This window comes from Cervus elaphus, chromosome 9, assembly GCF_910594005.1.
Source record: "Cervus elaphus chromosome 9, mCerEla1.1, whole genome shotgun sequence".
Lineage (NCBI taxonomy): Eukaryota > Metazoa > Chordata > Mammalia > Artiodactyla > Cervidae > Cervus > Cervus elaphus.
This window is the reverse complement of record NC_057823.1, coordinates 94568741-94584662: the sequence shown is the minus strand read 5'-3', so window position 1 is coordinate 94584662 and position 15922 is coordinate 94568741. Positions and strand designations below refer to the sequence as shown.

The 15922-nt window shown below is 39.8% G+C and overlaps 1 protein-coding gene and 1 pseudogene across 3 annotated transcripts in view; one reads left to right on the top strand and one right to left on the bottom strand.

Annotated features, from left to right (window-relative positions):
• The window catches only part of ARSK (arylsulfatase family member K), a 67860-nt gene that overhangs the window by 27433 nt on the left and 24505 nt on the right, over positions 1-15922 (bottom strand). For all 3 annotated transcript variants that reach the window (XR_006342825.1, XM_043913634.1, XM_043913633.1), the window contains exons 4-5: positions 7306-7588; positions 1411-1582 (exon numbers count right to left, since the gene is read on the bottom strand). Coding sequence is in view for 2 of the 3 variants with exons in the window: in XM_043913634.1 (XP_043769569.1) it covers positions 1411-1582; positions 7306-7588 (455 nt within the window). In the remaining variant the exon portion in view is untranslated. The remainder of the gene's footprint in view (positions 1-1410; positions 1583-7305; positions 7589-15922) is intronic.
• LOC122699175 lies at positions 1848-4000 on the top strand (annotated as a pseudogene).

Here is a 15922-nt window from a genome sequence, read left to right as displayed (position 1 = left end):
CTCCAGGCAAGAGTACTAGAGTGGGTTGCCATGCCCTCCTCCAGGAGATCTTCCCCACCCAGGGACTGAACCCGTGTCTCTTGTGTCTCCTGCATTGGCAGGAGGGTTCTTTACCACTGATGCCACCTGGTAAGCCCCATGTGAATAGTAATGAATATTATTCAGGGACCAGACTAGTATAGCTGTAACAAAGAGATACAATATATTCCATAAATTTTGTAACATGAGGTGAACTGTTGCATCTTTTTTCTCTTAAGAGACTTCAAGAGGTATTCCCACACTGCCTGCAGCAATATTTTATGTATATATAATATTTCACTTTTGTTGATCTGGATGAATGGATAGCTGCAAACTTTCAAAAGTGATTTCCAGGGAGCAAGTGAGTGAATATTCATTAATATTAGAAAATATTGAAATACAGTTCAGTAACCATGGATTTAGGATTGAAGAAATTCACTTAAAATCTTATTTGTATTTAAGACTGAGTACTTGGAAAGTGCTTAGGATTTTAATACACATTATACTTGCTTTATTATAGTTTATACATACGGCTTTTTTTGCTTTCTGTTTTATACTTTCTATTTTTGCCCAGTGAATGCTTTTTAAGAAGTAGCCATTTACTTGTTCACTCCCAAGGTTTACTTTGTTCAGAAGAAGTGCTACCCACACTTCACTAATTATAATTATTCTCTACTCCAAAGTGCAGCACAGTTAATGATATGGTTTTCTAAAAATAATTTGTCCTAAAAATGGAGATTTTTTTAAACCAGGGTTTTTCCACATCTGAGTGGGAAATTGCCATAACTCTATAAGTGGACAAGTAAAACACCATCTTGATAGTTATCTCATGGATGCAGGTTTGGTTTTGAGCTGAGTTAGGGGAGGAAATTCAATATAATTCTAGACCATAATGTACATGGGGAAACTAATTTCAGTTTAAGTCTTGCTCTAACTGGCATAGGGAGAATGGATGTGTTTTGAAATTATTACAAGTCTGAGAGAAGTCACAAGATTCTATGTCTAATCTGTTTCATCTCCTAGAACTGAAGTTGCCTTATAATTAACAGTGTTTGGCTGAATACTGATTCCTGATTAAATCCAGTAAGATGTTTTGTTTCCAGCAGATGATAATTTTTTATGACCTTTTAAAAATATATGAACAAATCTAAGCATCTGTGAATTTATGAATAATTAAAATAGAAAAGACTTTTATTCTATTAATAATACAAATTATCCAATTTTTCTGTGTCAGGAATCTTATAATTCTAAGTCTCAAGTATCTCAGCAACTGTTGTAAGTAAGAAATTATCTGAGGATATTCATACAAGTCACTAACCAGCATGATCACAGTTTGTTGGAAAAATATTACACTTTTTCCTCATGTAATTGCATTTTAATTATACTACTTACCGAGCATAGCATCTGTCTCAGCACACATAGCATAATAGAATGCTCTAATATTCTTAATTTCTTTGTCTGTAAATGTCCCAGTGCAGTTTTTGGTATAAGAAGAGTAATAATCTACAGGGTGCATTTCTGACAGAGGTGACCACTTTGGAATTTTGATGGCATCATACGACACCTAAAGGGGGGGAAAACAAGTTGTAATATTCCTCCCTTCCAGCTAGAATGTAAGCTATACCAGACGACGTTTCATTAATCAGGTTAGCAGAAAAGAATGGTTATGAATTATGTAAAGAAAACAGCAAATCAAATACATAAGTTAGGAACAGATTTTTAAGATTCCCAGTAACAACAAACATCAATATATCAATCTATATACACGGTAAGACAGCTGTGAAATTATTTTAAAGATTATACGTGTGGAGGCTGAATGGAGGCCCAAGATGGCGGCACACTGGGAGTGTAACATCTTCGTTTCTAGGGTCTTTGTACTGTGGGTGGCTTATGACTCTGAGGTTGTAGAACCCCACACTAGACTAGTCGTCTGGCAGGAACTTTGACCTCAGAGGTGGCTCTGAGTAAATCCATGCATGCAAGAAATAGATACAAAGACAAACCTCCTGACTTTGCATATCTGGCAATCAAATATCCAGATTTTAAGCAGTATGTTCAGATAATCTGAATGGAAGAGTGAGTTGTAATTTTAAAGATGCTAAAGCAGTGAAAGCTCTGACTTGTACTCTCCTCAAGGAAGATTTTGGACTTTCTATTGATATTCTGCTGGAGAGAATAACTCCTTCAGTTTCCTTGAGACTCAATTATATTCACTGGGTAGAGGATCTGGTTGGTCATCAGGACTCTACAAAAGTAGTCTCTGAAGAGGAACTGACATCCGTACTGGGACATCCTGCATCTCTCCTTTACTTGGAACAACTTTAAATGCCTGGTATTTCATGCAACAGAAGTAGATGACATGTGCTTCAACTTGCAAAGAAGAGTGTGGAACAGAATAACTTATCTGATTTTATGAAGGTGGTAAACGTATCACAGAAGACACTCCTGATGGATGCTCTTAAGGAAGAATCTGAGATACTCTATGACTTTTGCATGTGCAACCTTCTCTTTTTTGCCAGTCAGTTGGAAACCAAGATAAAATATCTTCTCCTTTAAAGTAGTTGAATATTTAAGTTTTCCTTGTTTGCAAAAATAAGAGCAGCTTTTATTTTGGAAGTTGTATCAATTAGTGTGCTTCTGGTATCAAGCACCTGAAAATCCAATTTCCCCAAGCACCTGAAAATCCAATTCCAGGTTGACTTCTGGTTTACTGGTCAATGTTTACTGATTTATGTATCAAGAAAGTTTACTGGTTTATGTATCTGAGAAATCCAGCAATATATGGACTTCAGGAATAGTTGGATCAAGGCGTTGATCATAATATCAAGGCTGAGACTGTTTTTTCCAGGTTCCCCTTGGCTCTGACCTGGCCCTTGGTTATGTCTATTCTCAGGGAGTAAACTCTTGGAATCATTGAAGATGCCCACCAAGTTCTGTAAATACAGGATGTATCACAGATATCATGGCAGAAGGAGGTTAATTAGAGTTTGTTAGAAAGATCATCCATGACAGTTTACAACTTAGAAAGAGATTAAGGCAGTATAACTGTATGCTGAGAGAGAAATGCTGCCTGGCTCCTCTGAAGGGAGAATTTTGCATATAAGGGGTTCCTAAAGTCACTTACACTGAATTCTGCCAAGGCCAGACAATGAGATGGGCTTTGGCTTGGACTTTTTATGATGATGTAACAGTACCATCACCACCAAGTAAGTGAAGAACATCAGAGAAGCCAAGGAAACCCATTACGTTTGCCATACTGGAGTCTGTGATGAAAGAACTAGCCCTCAAGCATCATCTCTGGGCTCTGAGACAGTGGAAGGCATAGTGGCTGTGATGACATGAATTGAAAAACTTCTCACCGATCTGAAGGTCCAGCATAAATGAGCTCCCTGTGAAAAGGAGGAAATTAGCCCTTTGCTTCTAACAGCCATAGATAACTCCTGGATTCACTTAAGGAGGAAGAAAAGAGACTGAGTAAGATAACTGAGAGGTTCCCCTAGCTCCCAGGAACATTACTAAAGCCTTGGAAGAGAAAAAGTCCCCCCTCAAAAAGTCCAGCAGTAGCCAAGATGTGACTCAGGGCCCCCAAGAGAGTGCCCTGGGAGCGCTTGTTCCACCAGAGGGAGAGACTGCCACTGTGGAGGGCCACGGCAGACTCTCCCTCAAAGAAAACGCAGAACCCACGGAGGATAAAAGGAGGGAGGAAAAGGGAGAGATCGAGGTTCTGGAAAGTTGTAAAGGCTCTAGCAATGGAGCCCAGGACCACAAGGCTTCTGAGCAGTTCAGCAAGCCAGGGTCTGAAAAGGGGAACCATCTCCAAGGAGTGGCTGGACATCACCTATTCAAGTGTCTGACAAACATTAAGAAGGAGGTAGATGATACTTTAGTTGAAATGCATTGGGTCCAGGGCCAGAACAGGGAGCTGATGAACCAGCTTTGTGCTTATATATGTAGCTAAATTTTCAGGCTTGTTGCTAGTTAACTCTAAAATTTTCTTGCACAGTTGGGAAAGTTCTATAAGGCAGCTTGCTTTGGAGTATGGCCTGTGCGGTGGCAAGCTGAATTCCATCATTAGCCCACTGGTAGCACTATGTGGAATTATCTTAAAAAAAAAAAACAACAAATTAGTCCAGTTTTAAATATCTCTCTCCTTTTTTTTTTTTTTTTTTTTTTAAGTTACAGGGCATTGTAGTATGGTACTTCAGTGGAAAAACTGTGATTATCAACAAAAAGCCATCGGTAAACTCATAAGGGATTTGAATCTGTCTTAAGCTGATCACCTTGACTTCAGACTGGTTTTCTGAGACCAGAAGGATAATTTTTATAGTCTGATCCTGGTCAGAACTTAGAGAGCATCACACCCTCTATGTCAGCCTTGGTTGCTTCCTGAAGAGGGATGACTTTCTCACTCCTGCCCCCCATGGAGGTGGTATACCAGGGTGAATACCCTGCACCCTCTTCTAAAGTCATTCTTAAGACTGAAGACTTTGGGTACAAATGATTGATGACCCCTGTGTCAGTTCAGAGGAAGGAACTGGGCCACCTAGTGGTGGGAGAATCAGGGAGAGAAAGCTCAGAAATGCCAGGAAGAAGGGCTGATGTCAGGGAAACAGGATTAGGTAAGCAAAGCTGCCAGATGTGATTGAGATACAGCAGAATGAAGCCATACCCCTACCTCCAACCTGTTTAATTTTGTAGCAGTTAAAAAAAAATTATACGTATCAGTGAAAAACATGAGCTATACTAGACAGTATTCTAATCCATAATAAGTGTCTAATCACTTTACTATAGTTGTGTGATCAATTCAAAACTTCAGAATCAATAACCTAAGAATCCAGGCTCTTTTTTTTTTTCTCAGTAGTTCACTAGTAAAAATGCCAATATCTAGTGAGATAGTCAAATATTTGTTCTTAAACAAATACAACTTTTTAATATGTGTAAATGCTTACAGTTTGGGTGAAAATCATTAAGACTAGACTTAAGTCATATATATCTTCTAGTTAGATAGCTTTAAAAAATTCAAATATCTACTTAACTGTTTACTTAAAAACTGTTTGACTCGTTTCATTAGGCTAGTACTGACCCCTGACAAATTTTTCAAGATAGAGCCAGTTGGAACTTTTTAAGAAGGCACAAAGTATTTAAAACTTTGACATTATTTTCTTTAAAATAGGATGTGCTACATAGTTTCTGGATAGAGGTTTTAAAGTAACTTAAATTTGATTTAAGGTGACACATTTCAAAGCACAGGCAGTCCTCACTTTACATAACTCAGGTATGCACATATATTCATTACCACAGTTTAAATATTAATAATACCAGTTCCCCTATAGCAGGGTTCAAATTTTAGCTAATGTGAACCAGAATTTCAGGAATGGAGACCTGACTAAAATAAAAATGTGTTTATTTGGGGTTTGCACTTTCCAGAGTTTCACAGGATTACAAAACAGGGGAGGCTTATAAAGGCAAAAAGCTGCAAGACGGTCAGTTACATGAGCTGTTTATCAAGAATTGTAATTGAATTTGGTGAGCAGTGAGTATGCTTAGGTTGTTTGGGGTTTGAACTGATTGCATAATTACAAGGGGAGACCTTGAGAGCAGAAGACTGCAGCTGGCACATGTTGTTCTGAATACGGCTGGTGGTATCTTAGACCTAGTACAGTTCAAAGACAGTTCAAGTTTTCAGTGGTGCAGAGACATGTCTGAGACCAGATCCTCAATGGCCACTTGACTCCAGTTTGTATGCCTGACTCTGATTTGACTACTCTATTATAATGTCAATTTGTCATCATTACCACGGAGAAGGCAATGGCACCCCACTCCAGTACTCTTGCCTGGAAAATCCCATGGACAGAGGAGCCTGGTAGGCTGCAGTCTATGGGGTCGCTAAGAGTCGGACATGACTGAGCGACTTCACTTTTGCTTTTCACTCTCATGCATTGGAGAAGGACATAGCAACCCACTCCAGTGTTCTTGCCGGGAGAATCCCAGGGACGGCGGAGCCTGGCGGGCTGCCGTCTATGGGGTCGCACAGAGTCGGACACGACTGAAGCGACTTAGCAGCAGCAGCACCAAGGTGTATTAACTGTGAGTTACTGCATAAAGAAGAAACTTTCACATTCATATGCTGCTAGTTCTTTAGTCTACAAATCACGATGTAGATTACATCTATGTTATCAGTGATTGATCATGTCATTTCTTTCGACATTTGTCAGTGATTGGTTACTGCACATCTTTTATTCCGTACACAGACTGCAAAGTATGTAGGTGGCCTGCCTCCTTGTCTCCCACTGATACACCCATGTGACATTAAAATGGATAATCAAAAGAGGAAATTGGTCAACAAAGATGAATACATAGTAAAGCGATAAGCAGTAACACTGGAAGCGAAATTCTAATCAAACGTTAACTGGAGTTATAGACAACACAGCTGGAAAGGCTGACTCCGCCACCACTCGGTGCCTCAAGACACACAGCCAGAGGGACTCAGCGAAAACACTGGCATCGATGAGGAAGGTGTTTATGGAGAAAAGGATGAACATGACCTCAAGGCAGGGACACTAGCAGAAATCTTCACATTAAAGGAACTCTCCGAAACTTGGAAGTGCAAAGGGTCAAATGTGGAGGATGACCCAGATTTAGAAAGAAATATGACAAATTCCTGAGACACAGAGAAGATGCTTGCTCTATATCTTAAGTTACACAATGTGAAGGCAAGCACTGTTCAAACTACTTTTGATTTGGGTTTTTTACAAAAACAAAAACATTTTAATTCTTAATGCTTCCAGTGTTTTCCATTGCAGTGCATTAAATAAACATGAGTTTTTACTATTTTGTCATTTCCCTATACATTTACAATCCAAAAGAAGAGTTTTAAATGTTTTGACAAATATTTTTTTAGTGTCCTGGAAAAATGGTCATTTTCCCAGTTGACTATTAAGATCTCTTTGTACAATTTCAGCTTGCACAGTCATTATTACGCTCCTTTAGCTGTGCAAAGTGAAGACTGCCTGGACTTCTTAGAGAATGTCTTTTAAACACATATATGCAATGCATATAACAGACATATTATATTCTATGTATTCAACTTAGAAGCAGTTTCTGAGTTTTAACACATTACATTTTTGTAAAATGGTCCCTTTAGTTTTTGTCAAGTTCGATTCAAGGTGTTTATACAATTTCCAAAATTTTCTCTACAATGATAATAAAAGAAACAGTGGGCAAGTAACAATAACATACAGATAAAATGTTAGCTTTTACTTTTGAGGACACACAGTATACACCTACCTTTTTAAGCCAATAAAGAGATGTGTGAAAAGTTGAAGATCCAAAATTTTCTCCTGAAGATGGTGAAGGATACGGGTGTGGTAAATTTAATCCCAAGTACAGAACAAATGGTTGAGTGGAATTGCTTGCCTCCTTTCTTAACCAGCTTACGGCTCTGTCTGTGTTCTTCCAGTCCGCTTCCATCACTCTTACTTTAGTCTTTTTCGGGGCAAGATTAACCATAGGCCTGCCTTCCTGTCTGAGTAGGAAAGCAACGTCTCTTGTCCAGGCTTCCACACGATTGCTGAGGGGCCGAAACAGGACAGATATACTGTAAGGCGTTTGGAAAGTTCTAAAAACTGACTAAGCATAAATATAAGAGAGCAATATGGAAAAGAATTTTTAGACTCAGTCATGTAAATGTTCGGACTGACTGTATGAGATCTCATTAAGAAAGATACTGAGCATTGCAAATTCAAAAACCAAGAAAAAAATAAGAAGAATCAAATATTACCTATGTGTCCTTCAAAACTAAGACAGATTATTTATGAAGGTTAGTTTTTCTCCTAACATAATATTTAGGAAAATAAAAAAATACTTCAAACTCCTAGTATTTCTTCAGAATTTTAACTTTTTTTTTTTTTCCTGTTAGAATAAGAGAGGTAGTATTTCTAACGAAAGCTACTATAATTTCCTCCTATCACCAAATCTTTATATTTAAAAAATTCTTACCTCCCACGGGTACTTTATGTGCTTCTCAAGTCTCATGTCTTACATTGTTTCCAGCTATATCTTTTCTTATTATGAGAGAACAATTTTGACTACGACTAAAGCTAACTATAGGGAAGGAAATGGCAGCCCACTCCAGTATTCTTGCCTGGAGAATCCCATGGACAGAGGAGCTTGGGGGCTATAGTCCACGGGGTCGCAAAGGGTCGGACATGACTTAGCAACTAAACAACAACAAAGCTAACTAAGCTAAAAAGTCATGCAGATTTCTTGTCCATGATAAACTAGATAAATTTTCTTTAGCTGGTAATTGAAAAGCTAAATGATTTGATCAATTAAATTTCTTCAAATATTTTATCTTACCACTTGATAAGAAAGTAGTAGTACTACTACTTTTTCTCAATCAATATATATTTTTAGTTGGGATAACTGTTTCAGTAAAGTTCAGTTGCTCAGTCGTGTCCAACTCTCTGCAACCCCATGGACTACAGCACGCTAGGCTTCCTTGTCCACCACCAACTCCCGAAGCTTGCTCAAACTCATGTCCATCGAGTCGGTGATACCGTCCAACCATCTCATCCTCTGTCATCCCCTTCTCCTCCTGCCTTCAATCTTTCCCAGCATCAGGGTCTTTTCCAATGAGTTGGTTCTTCGCATCAGGTGGCCAAAGTATTGGAATTTCAATTTTAGCATCAGTCCTTCCAATGAATATTCAGGACTGATTTCCTTTAGGATAGACTGGTTGGATTTCCTTGGAGTCCAAGGGACTCTCAAGAGTCTTCTCCAACACTACAGTTCAAAAGCATCAATTCTTTGGTGTTCAGCTTTCTTTATAGTCCAACTCTCACATCTATACATGACTACTGGAAAAACCATAGCTTTGACTAGACAGACCTTTGTTGGTAAAGTCATGTCTCTGCTTTTTCAAAGCTTTTCTTCCAAGGAGCAAGCGTCTTTTAATTTCATGGCTGCTGTTACCATCTGCAGTGATTTGGGAGCCCCCCCCAAAATAAAGTCTCTCACTGTTTCCATTGTTTTCCCATCTATTTGCCATGAAGTGATGAGACCAGATGCCATGATCTTAGTTTTCTGAATGTTGAGTTTTAAGCCAAGATTTTTTACTCTCCTCTTTCACTTCCATCAAGAGGCTCTTTAGTTCTTCCTCAGTTTCTGCCATAAGGGTGGTGTCATCTGCATATCTGAGGTTATTGATATTTCTCCCAGGAATCTTGATTCCAGCTTGTGCTTCTTCCAGCCCAGTGTTTCTCATGATGTACTCTGCATATAAGTTAAATAAGCTGGTTGACAATATACAGCCTTGACGTACTCCTTTCTCAATTTGGAACCAGTCTGTTGTTCCATGTCCAGTTATAACTGTTGCTTCTTGACCTGCATACAGATTTCTCAGGAGGCAGGTCAGGTGGTCTGGTATTCCCATCTCCTGAAGAATCTCCCACAGTTTGTTGTGATCCACACAGTCTATGGCTTTGGTGTAGTCAATAAAGCAGATGTAGATATTTCTCTGGAACTCTCTTTTTTGATGATCCAACAGATGTTGGCAGTTTGATTGCTGGTTCCTCTGCCTTTTCTAAATCCAGCCTGAACATCTGGAAGTTCATGGTTCATGTACTGCTAAAGCATCACTTGGAGAATTTTGAGCATTACTTTGCTGGCATGTGAGCTGAGTGCAATTGTGTGGTAGTTTGAACATTCTTTGGCATTGCCTTTCTTTGGGATTGGAATCAAAAGTGACTTTTTCCAGTCCTGTGGCCACTGCTGAGTTTTCCAAATTTCCTGGCATATTGAGTGCAGCACTTTCACAGCATCATCTTTTAGGATTTGAAATAGCTCAGCTGGAATTCTGTCACCTTCACTAACTTTGTTTGTAGTGATGCTTCCTAAGGCCCATTTGACTTCACATTCCAGGATGTCTGGCTAGGTGAGTGATCACACCATCATGGTTATCTGGGTCATTAAGATAGTTTTAATTGTTCTGTGTATTCTTGCCACCTCTTCTTAATATTTTCTGCTTCTGTTAGGTCCATACCATTTCTTTCCTTTATTGTGCCCATCTTTGTATGAAATGTTCCCTTGGTATCTCTAATTTTCTTGAAGAGATCTCTAGTCTTTCCTATTCTATTGTTTTCCTCTATTTCTTTGCAATGATCACTGAGGAAGGCTTTCTTATCTCTCCTTATTCTTTGGAACTCTGCATTCAAATGGGTATATCTTTCCTTTTCTCCTTTGTCTTTAGCTTCTCTTCTTTCTCAGCTATTTGTAAGGCCTTCTCAGAAAACCATTTTACCTTTTTGCATTTTTGTTTCTTGGGGATGATCTTGATCACTGCCTCCTATACAATGTCATGAACCCCCAGTCATAGTTCTTCAGGCACTCTGTCTATCAGATATAGTCTCTTGGATCTATTTGTCACTTCCATTGTACAATCATAAGGGATTTGATTTAGGTCATACCCAAATGATCTACTGGTTTCCCCTACTTTCTTCGATTTAAGTCTGAATTTGGCAATAAGGAGTTCATGATCTGAGCCACAGTCAGTTCCTGGTCTTGTTTTTGCTGACTGTATAGAACTTCTTCATCTTTGGCTGTAAAGAATATAATCAATCTGATTTTTTTATTGATCATATGGTGATGTCCATGTAGAGTCTTCTCTTGTGTTGTTGGAAGAGGGTGCTTGCTATGACTGGTTCTCTTGGCAAAATTCTGTTGGCTTTTGCCCTGCTTCATTCTGTACTCCAAGGCCAAATTTGCCTGTTATCTCTTGACTTACTACTTCTGCACTCCAGTCCCCTATGATGAAAAGGACATCTTTTTTGGGTGTTAGTTCCAGAAGGTCTTGTAAGTCTTCATAGAACTGTTCAACTTCAGCTTCTTCATCTTTACTGGTTGGGGCATAGACTTGGATTACTGTGATATTGAATGGCATAACTATTTAGGAAGCAATTTCTAAGAAGCCTGTTTTTATAAATTTTTGTTAAGACAAACACCTCTGAAATACCCTATCAATTAAGAAAAGAGCTTAATAAACTCAAATACCAACATAGAAATAAAGACTTTTTTATATTAAAACATAATACTCCACATAAGGGAAATTTCAAACCACACAAAGTGGCTAATGGTTCGTAGGTGAACTATATAGAAATTTTACCTGCCTCTTGAAGACAGATAAATAAGTTTAAGCAACCATAATAAGAATATAATTTTTCACAGTTGATACTCAGTATCATGGTTGGTCACTTCAGTTGTGTATGACTCTCTGAGACCCCATGGACTGCAGCCCACCAGGCTCCTCTGTCCATGGGATTCTCCAGGCAAGAATACTGGAGTGGGTTGTCATTTCCTTCTCCAGGGGGTCTTCCCAACCCAGGGATCAAACCCACGTCTCCTGCACTGGCATGTGGATTCTTTGTTACTGAGCCACCAGGGAAGCAGATATTCAATATAGTTTGATGAAAGTAATGAAATCCAGAATGTCAGCAGAATTACATCTAAGAGATTCTAGCTAATTCTGTATAGCAAATGGAAATCCCTAAAATAGTAAGTATGGTAAAAGTTATCATACTACCAAACAATGTAACAGTTTCTCAATCTTTCATTTATATCATTGCTGAATGAGAAAACCCTGTGTGATCATTATTATTGCAGAAGAGTGGGATGCTAGGGGTTTATCACACCAGCAATACTTGTGGGAGAGCTCTACGATTTTGTGGTAAGCAGAAATAGCTCACTGAGATTCATACAAAATGTTTAGGAACCAAAGTGCTTTCTTTTCAACCAAGGAGTATTATGTGGAACAAATGGTTGAGAAATGATTACAAGGAAAAGGGAAATTACAGGAAACCTTGTAATGCAACCTAATTAGTTGTCCAGTGTGATACTGTGATTTATAATGAAAAGTATATATTTGGTTTTCATCACTGATTCTGATAAAATTTCCTAAAATCCTCAGAATTTTCTAAGTGATGAAAGCAACCAAAGTGTCTTCTGTTATGTTAATGGGGTTACTTTTGCACCTTACCTAAGGGTGGGGCCTGGTTGTCCTAAACAACAAAGAGGTTAGAGGGTTGACATTTTTAGTCCTATTGCCTGCTTCTGACCTCAAGGAAGGGAGGAGATTGGAAAGGGAATTGAAATTGATTTCAATCACCAGTGGTCAGTGATCTAATCAATCATGTCTCTATAAGGGCTTCCCAGGTGGCGCTGGGGTAAAGAACCTGCCTGTCAATGCAGGAGATATAAGAGACACAGGTTCAATCCCTGGGCTGGGAAGATCCGCTGGAGGAGGGTATGGCAACCCACACCAGTATTTTTGCTTAGAGAATCACGGACAGAGGAGCCTGGCAGGCCACAGTCCATAGCATCGCAAAGAGTTGGACATGACCGAAGTGACTTAGCGTGCGCGCGCACACACACACACACACACCTCCCTATAAAATCCAAAAAAGGAGAGGGCTGAGGGAGGGGTGGAAGAGGAGTGGGCTTAGAAGAAGGCATGGAAGCATCGTGCCCTTTCCCTAGGTATCTTTTACATTTGGCTGTTCCTGAATTATATCCTTTCATAATAAACTGGGCTTCCCTGGTGGCTCAGACGGTAAAGCATCTGCCTGCAACGTGGGAGACCTGGGTTCAATACCTGGGTTGGGAAGATCCCCTGGAGATGGAAATGGCAACCCACTCCAGTACTCTTGCCTGGAAAATTCCACGGATGGAGGAGCCTGGTAGGCTACAATCCATGGGATTGCAGAGTCGGACATGACTGAGCAACTTCACTGCTTAATAATAAACTGGTAATCTAGTAAGTAAAATGTTTCTCTGAGTTCTGTGAGCCACCGTAGCAAATTAACCCAAGGAAGAGGTCATGGGTCCCTCTGACTTTATAGTTGGTCAAGTCACAATCATAGGTGACAAACCCGGACTTGTGATTTGCGTCTGAAATGGGGTATGGGGGCCGTCTTGTATACTGAACCTTCAACTTGCAGAATTGAGTTAAATTTTAGGACACTCTGCAGTTGGGTGCAGAGCCCTAAATGGTGATCAGAGCCTTTACTTGGCTTTGGATTGACACAGGTAGACTGTTGCTCTGGTTGGGCTAACCAGACTCCTCAGTCGACCTTACAAGGCAGTCATGAGTGAGCCTAGAATGTCTCAAGGAAATATCATGCTTGAAAGATGGCTACATTGAACCCAGATTACCATCTTTTGCCACAGCAATGAGTAAGTGTGATTTCATTTAATCTTTCTGACAAACTTATGCCCCTTTCCTTTTTTTTTTTTTAAATAGTTCTTTGTTTCTGAGGTTCTTTTTGGCCCAGGTTGGTCCCCTTAAGGATAAAAAGTCTCAAATCAACTTAATATTGGCCCAGTCTTACTATTACAACTAATTTCAAACTTAGCTCCATTTCTGCCATTTTTTTCTAAATAACATGTGATTTACGCTCTTATCTTAGTGGCATCTTCTTTTGTCTGTTTCTGAATGTGTGGGCTTTTGGCATGATTCCTGTAACTGCTGGAAGTGGAGTATAACAAATGCTTTCAGCACTACGAGGGCAGCAGAGACAGGATTATGGTTGAAGGTAAAGGTTCCTCTCTCCTAATTTTCCCTTTTTCCTCTTTCAGGCTATCCCAAGATTCCTGAGTAACCTAGCTGATCAAGAGGATAATACTTCGATTGGTTAGTTGACCCATATTCAAGCATTGTGCCTAAGTCTAAAGCAACAACTTTTTTTATAGCTTGAAAACATTTAGTACTTTTTATATATTTAATACATATTAATGCATGTGTGCATGCTAAATCACTTCAGTTGCGTCCAACTCTTTGCGACCCTATGGACTGTAGCCCACCAGGCTCCTCTGTCCATGGGATTTCCCAGGCAAGAATGCTAAAGTGGGTTGCCATTTCCTTCTCCAGGGGAATCTTCTCAACCCTGGGATCGAAACCGTTGCCTCCTGCAGCTCCTACACTGCCAGCGATTCTTCACCGCTGAGCCACCAGGGAAGCCCAGTACATCCTAACAGTTATAATCATGTTGATTCACGGTTCTGCTCCCAACGCTCCCTGGGCCAGCCCGGGCCCCTGTTACCTGGGACCTACTGCAGTATAAGCAGTAGGTGCTCCAGGAGCAGCACCTCTCAGTTCAGAGTCCCTTTTCCCAGCCCAAAGTTCCCCTGGCAAGTAAGACTAATGAGGGAAATAGGCAAAGACAATGTGAATATACAACCGCATAATTGATGGCAATTACTGTGACAGAATTGCCATCAGTACCTGAAAGCTCAGTAGGTAAAGAATCCACCTGCAATGCAGGAGACTCCGGTTCAATTCCTGGGTTGGGAAGATCCCCTGCAGAAGGGAAAGGCTACCCACTCCAGTATTCTGGCCTGGAGAATCCCAGAGACTGTATAGTCCATGGGATCACAAAGAGGTGGACATGACTGAGTGACTTTCACTTTCACTGTGACAGAAAGATAACTCTTAAAGTTATAATTCTCTCTACTGAACAACCAATGTTTTCATCCCTTTTTAACCAGGTCAAACTGTTGCACCAGGAAACATTATCATTTGACCATGTGCTTAGACCTACTTTGTCTTACTGTTCTGGGCTGCCTCCCCGGATGTCCTACTCACCATTACTTGCTATAACCTCCTCCAAATATAAAACTTTCTAATTAGTTGGTCACTGGGGTATTTTGGACTGATTTATTTTCATTCCATTTCTATGTACTTTGTCTGGAATATTAAGAGTGTGGTTTCAATCAGGACAATATAAAAAAGGCTTGTATTCATGGTGAGGAATGAAAACTACCTGTGGTTTAGATCAGCGGTCCCTAAGCTTTTTTTGGCACCAGAAACTGATTTCATGGAAGACCGTTTTTATACAGACCAAGGGTGGGGGCAAGGGGATGGTTTCAGGATGATTCAGCACATTACATTTTGTACTTTATTTCTAATCTCATGCTGCTGCTGATCTGACAGGAGGTACTGGGCTGCAGCCTGGAGCTTAGGGATCCCTGGTTTAGAGACTTTGATTCATTGACTCCTCTCATTATAAATTTACACTCTTACTTGAAAAATGGGCACAATCATACAGTGTACAGTTTCCTACATGCCAGTGTTTCTCAGAGTGTGGCCCAGCCATCTCTGGGAGGTCCCTGAGAGGCTTTCAGGAGGTTCATGAGGTCACAACTATTGTCATGACAGTAAGACTTTTTTTTTTTTTTTTTTTTTTGCCTTTTTTCACTCTCCTGAGTGTACAGTAGCAGAGACCACTGTAATGAAGCCTCATGTGGGAGCTTGGATGTGGAGTACACCTACCTCAAAGGAAACCGTTCTCTATAAACTTAGGCTTCAATGTGTCATTTTGTGCATATATACCAAATACCCCTCCTAAGTGGTCCAAAGTTTATTTTACCTCTTTGAGGAAATGCAAGTGAGGCTTCTCAAGGGGATACAAAAGTAACCACATGTTTCTGATAAAGGCATTCACAGTTGACTATACCTGGGCTTACCTCCCTCTGAGGTCCAGTTCCTTACATCTTTGCTACTTCAAGCAGCATCAGCATCACCTTGTTAAATAAGCAGAATTTCAAGCCCCATCCCAGACCCACTGATCTGGAAAGGGCATTTAATGAGATGCCCAGTGGCTCTGCATGCATGTCACATTTTGAGATGCACTGTTCCACATAACAGTGTATGAATTTTTATGCTTAAGAGCCTCAATTTTTAGATGAGATAATTAAAATAGTTTCCATAGTAGCCCATGAATAAGAACTGGATCTATTCCAAAAAACAAGGTGATGGCTAAATGCACTGTCCAATGATCAGCAATTTTATTAATTCTTTTTAACAGAAAAATCTCCTAATGTGGATGGAAAATAAAACTAACATATTAGCAAC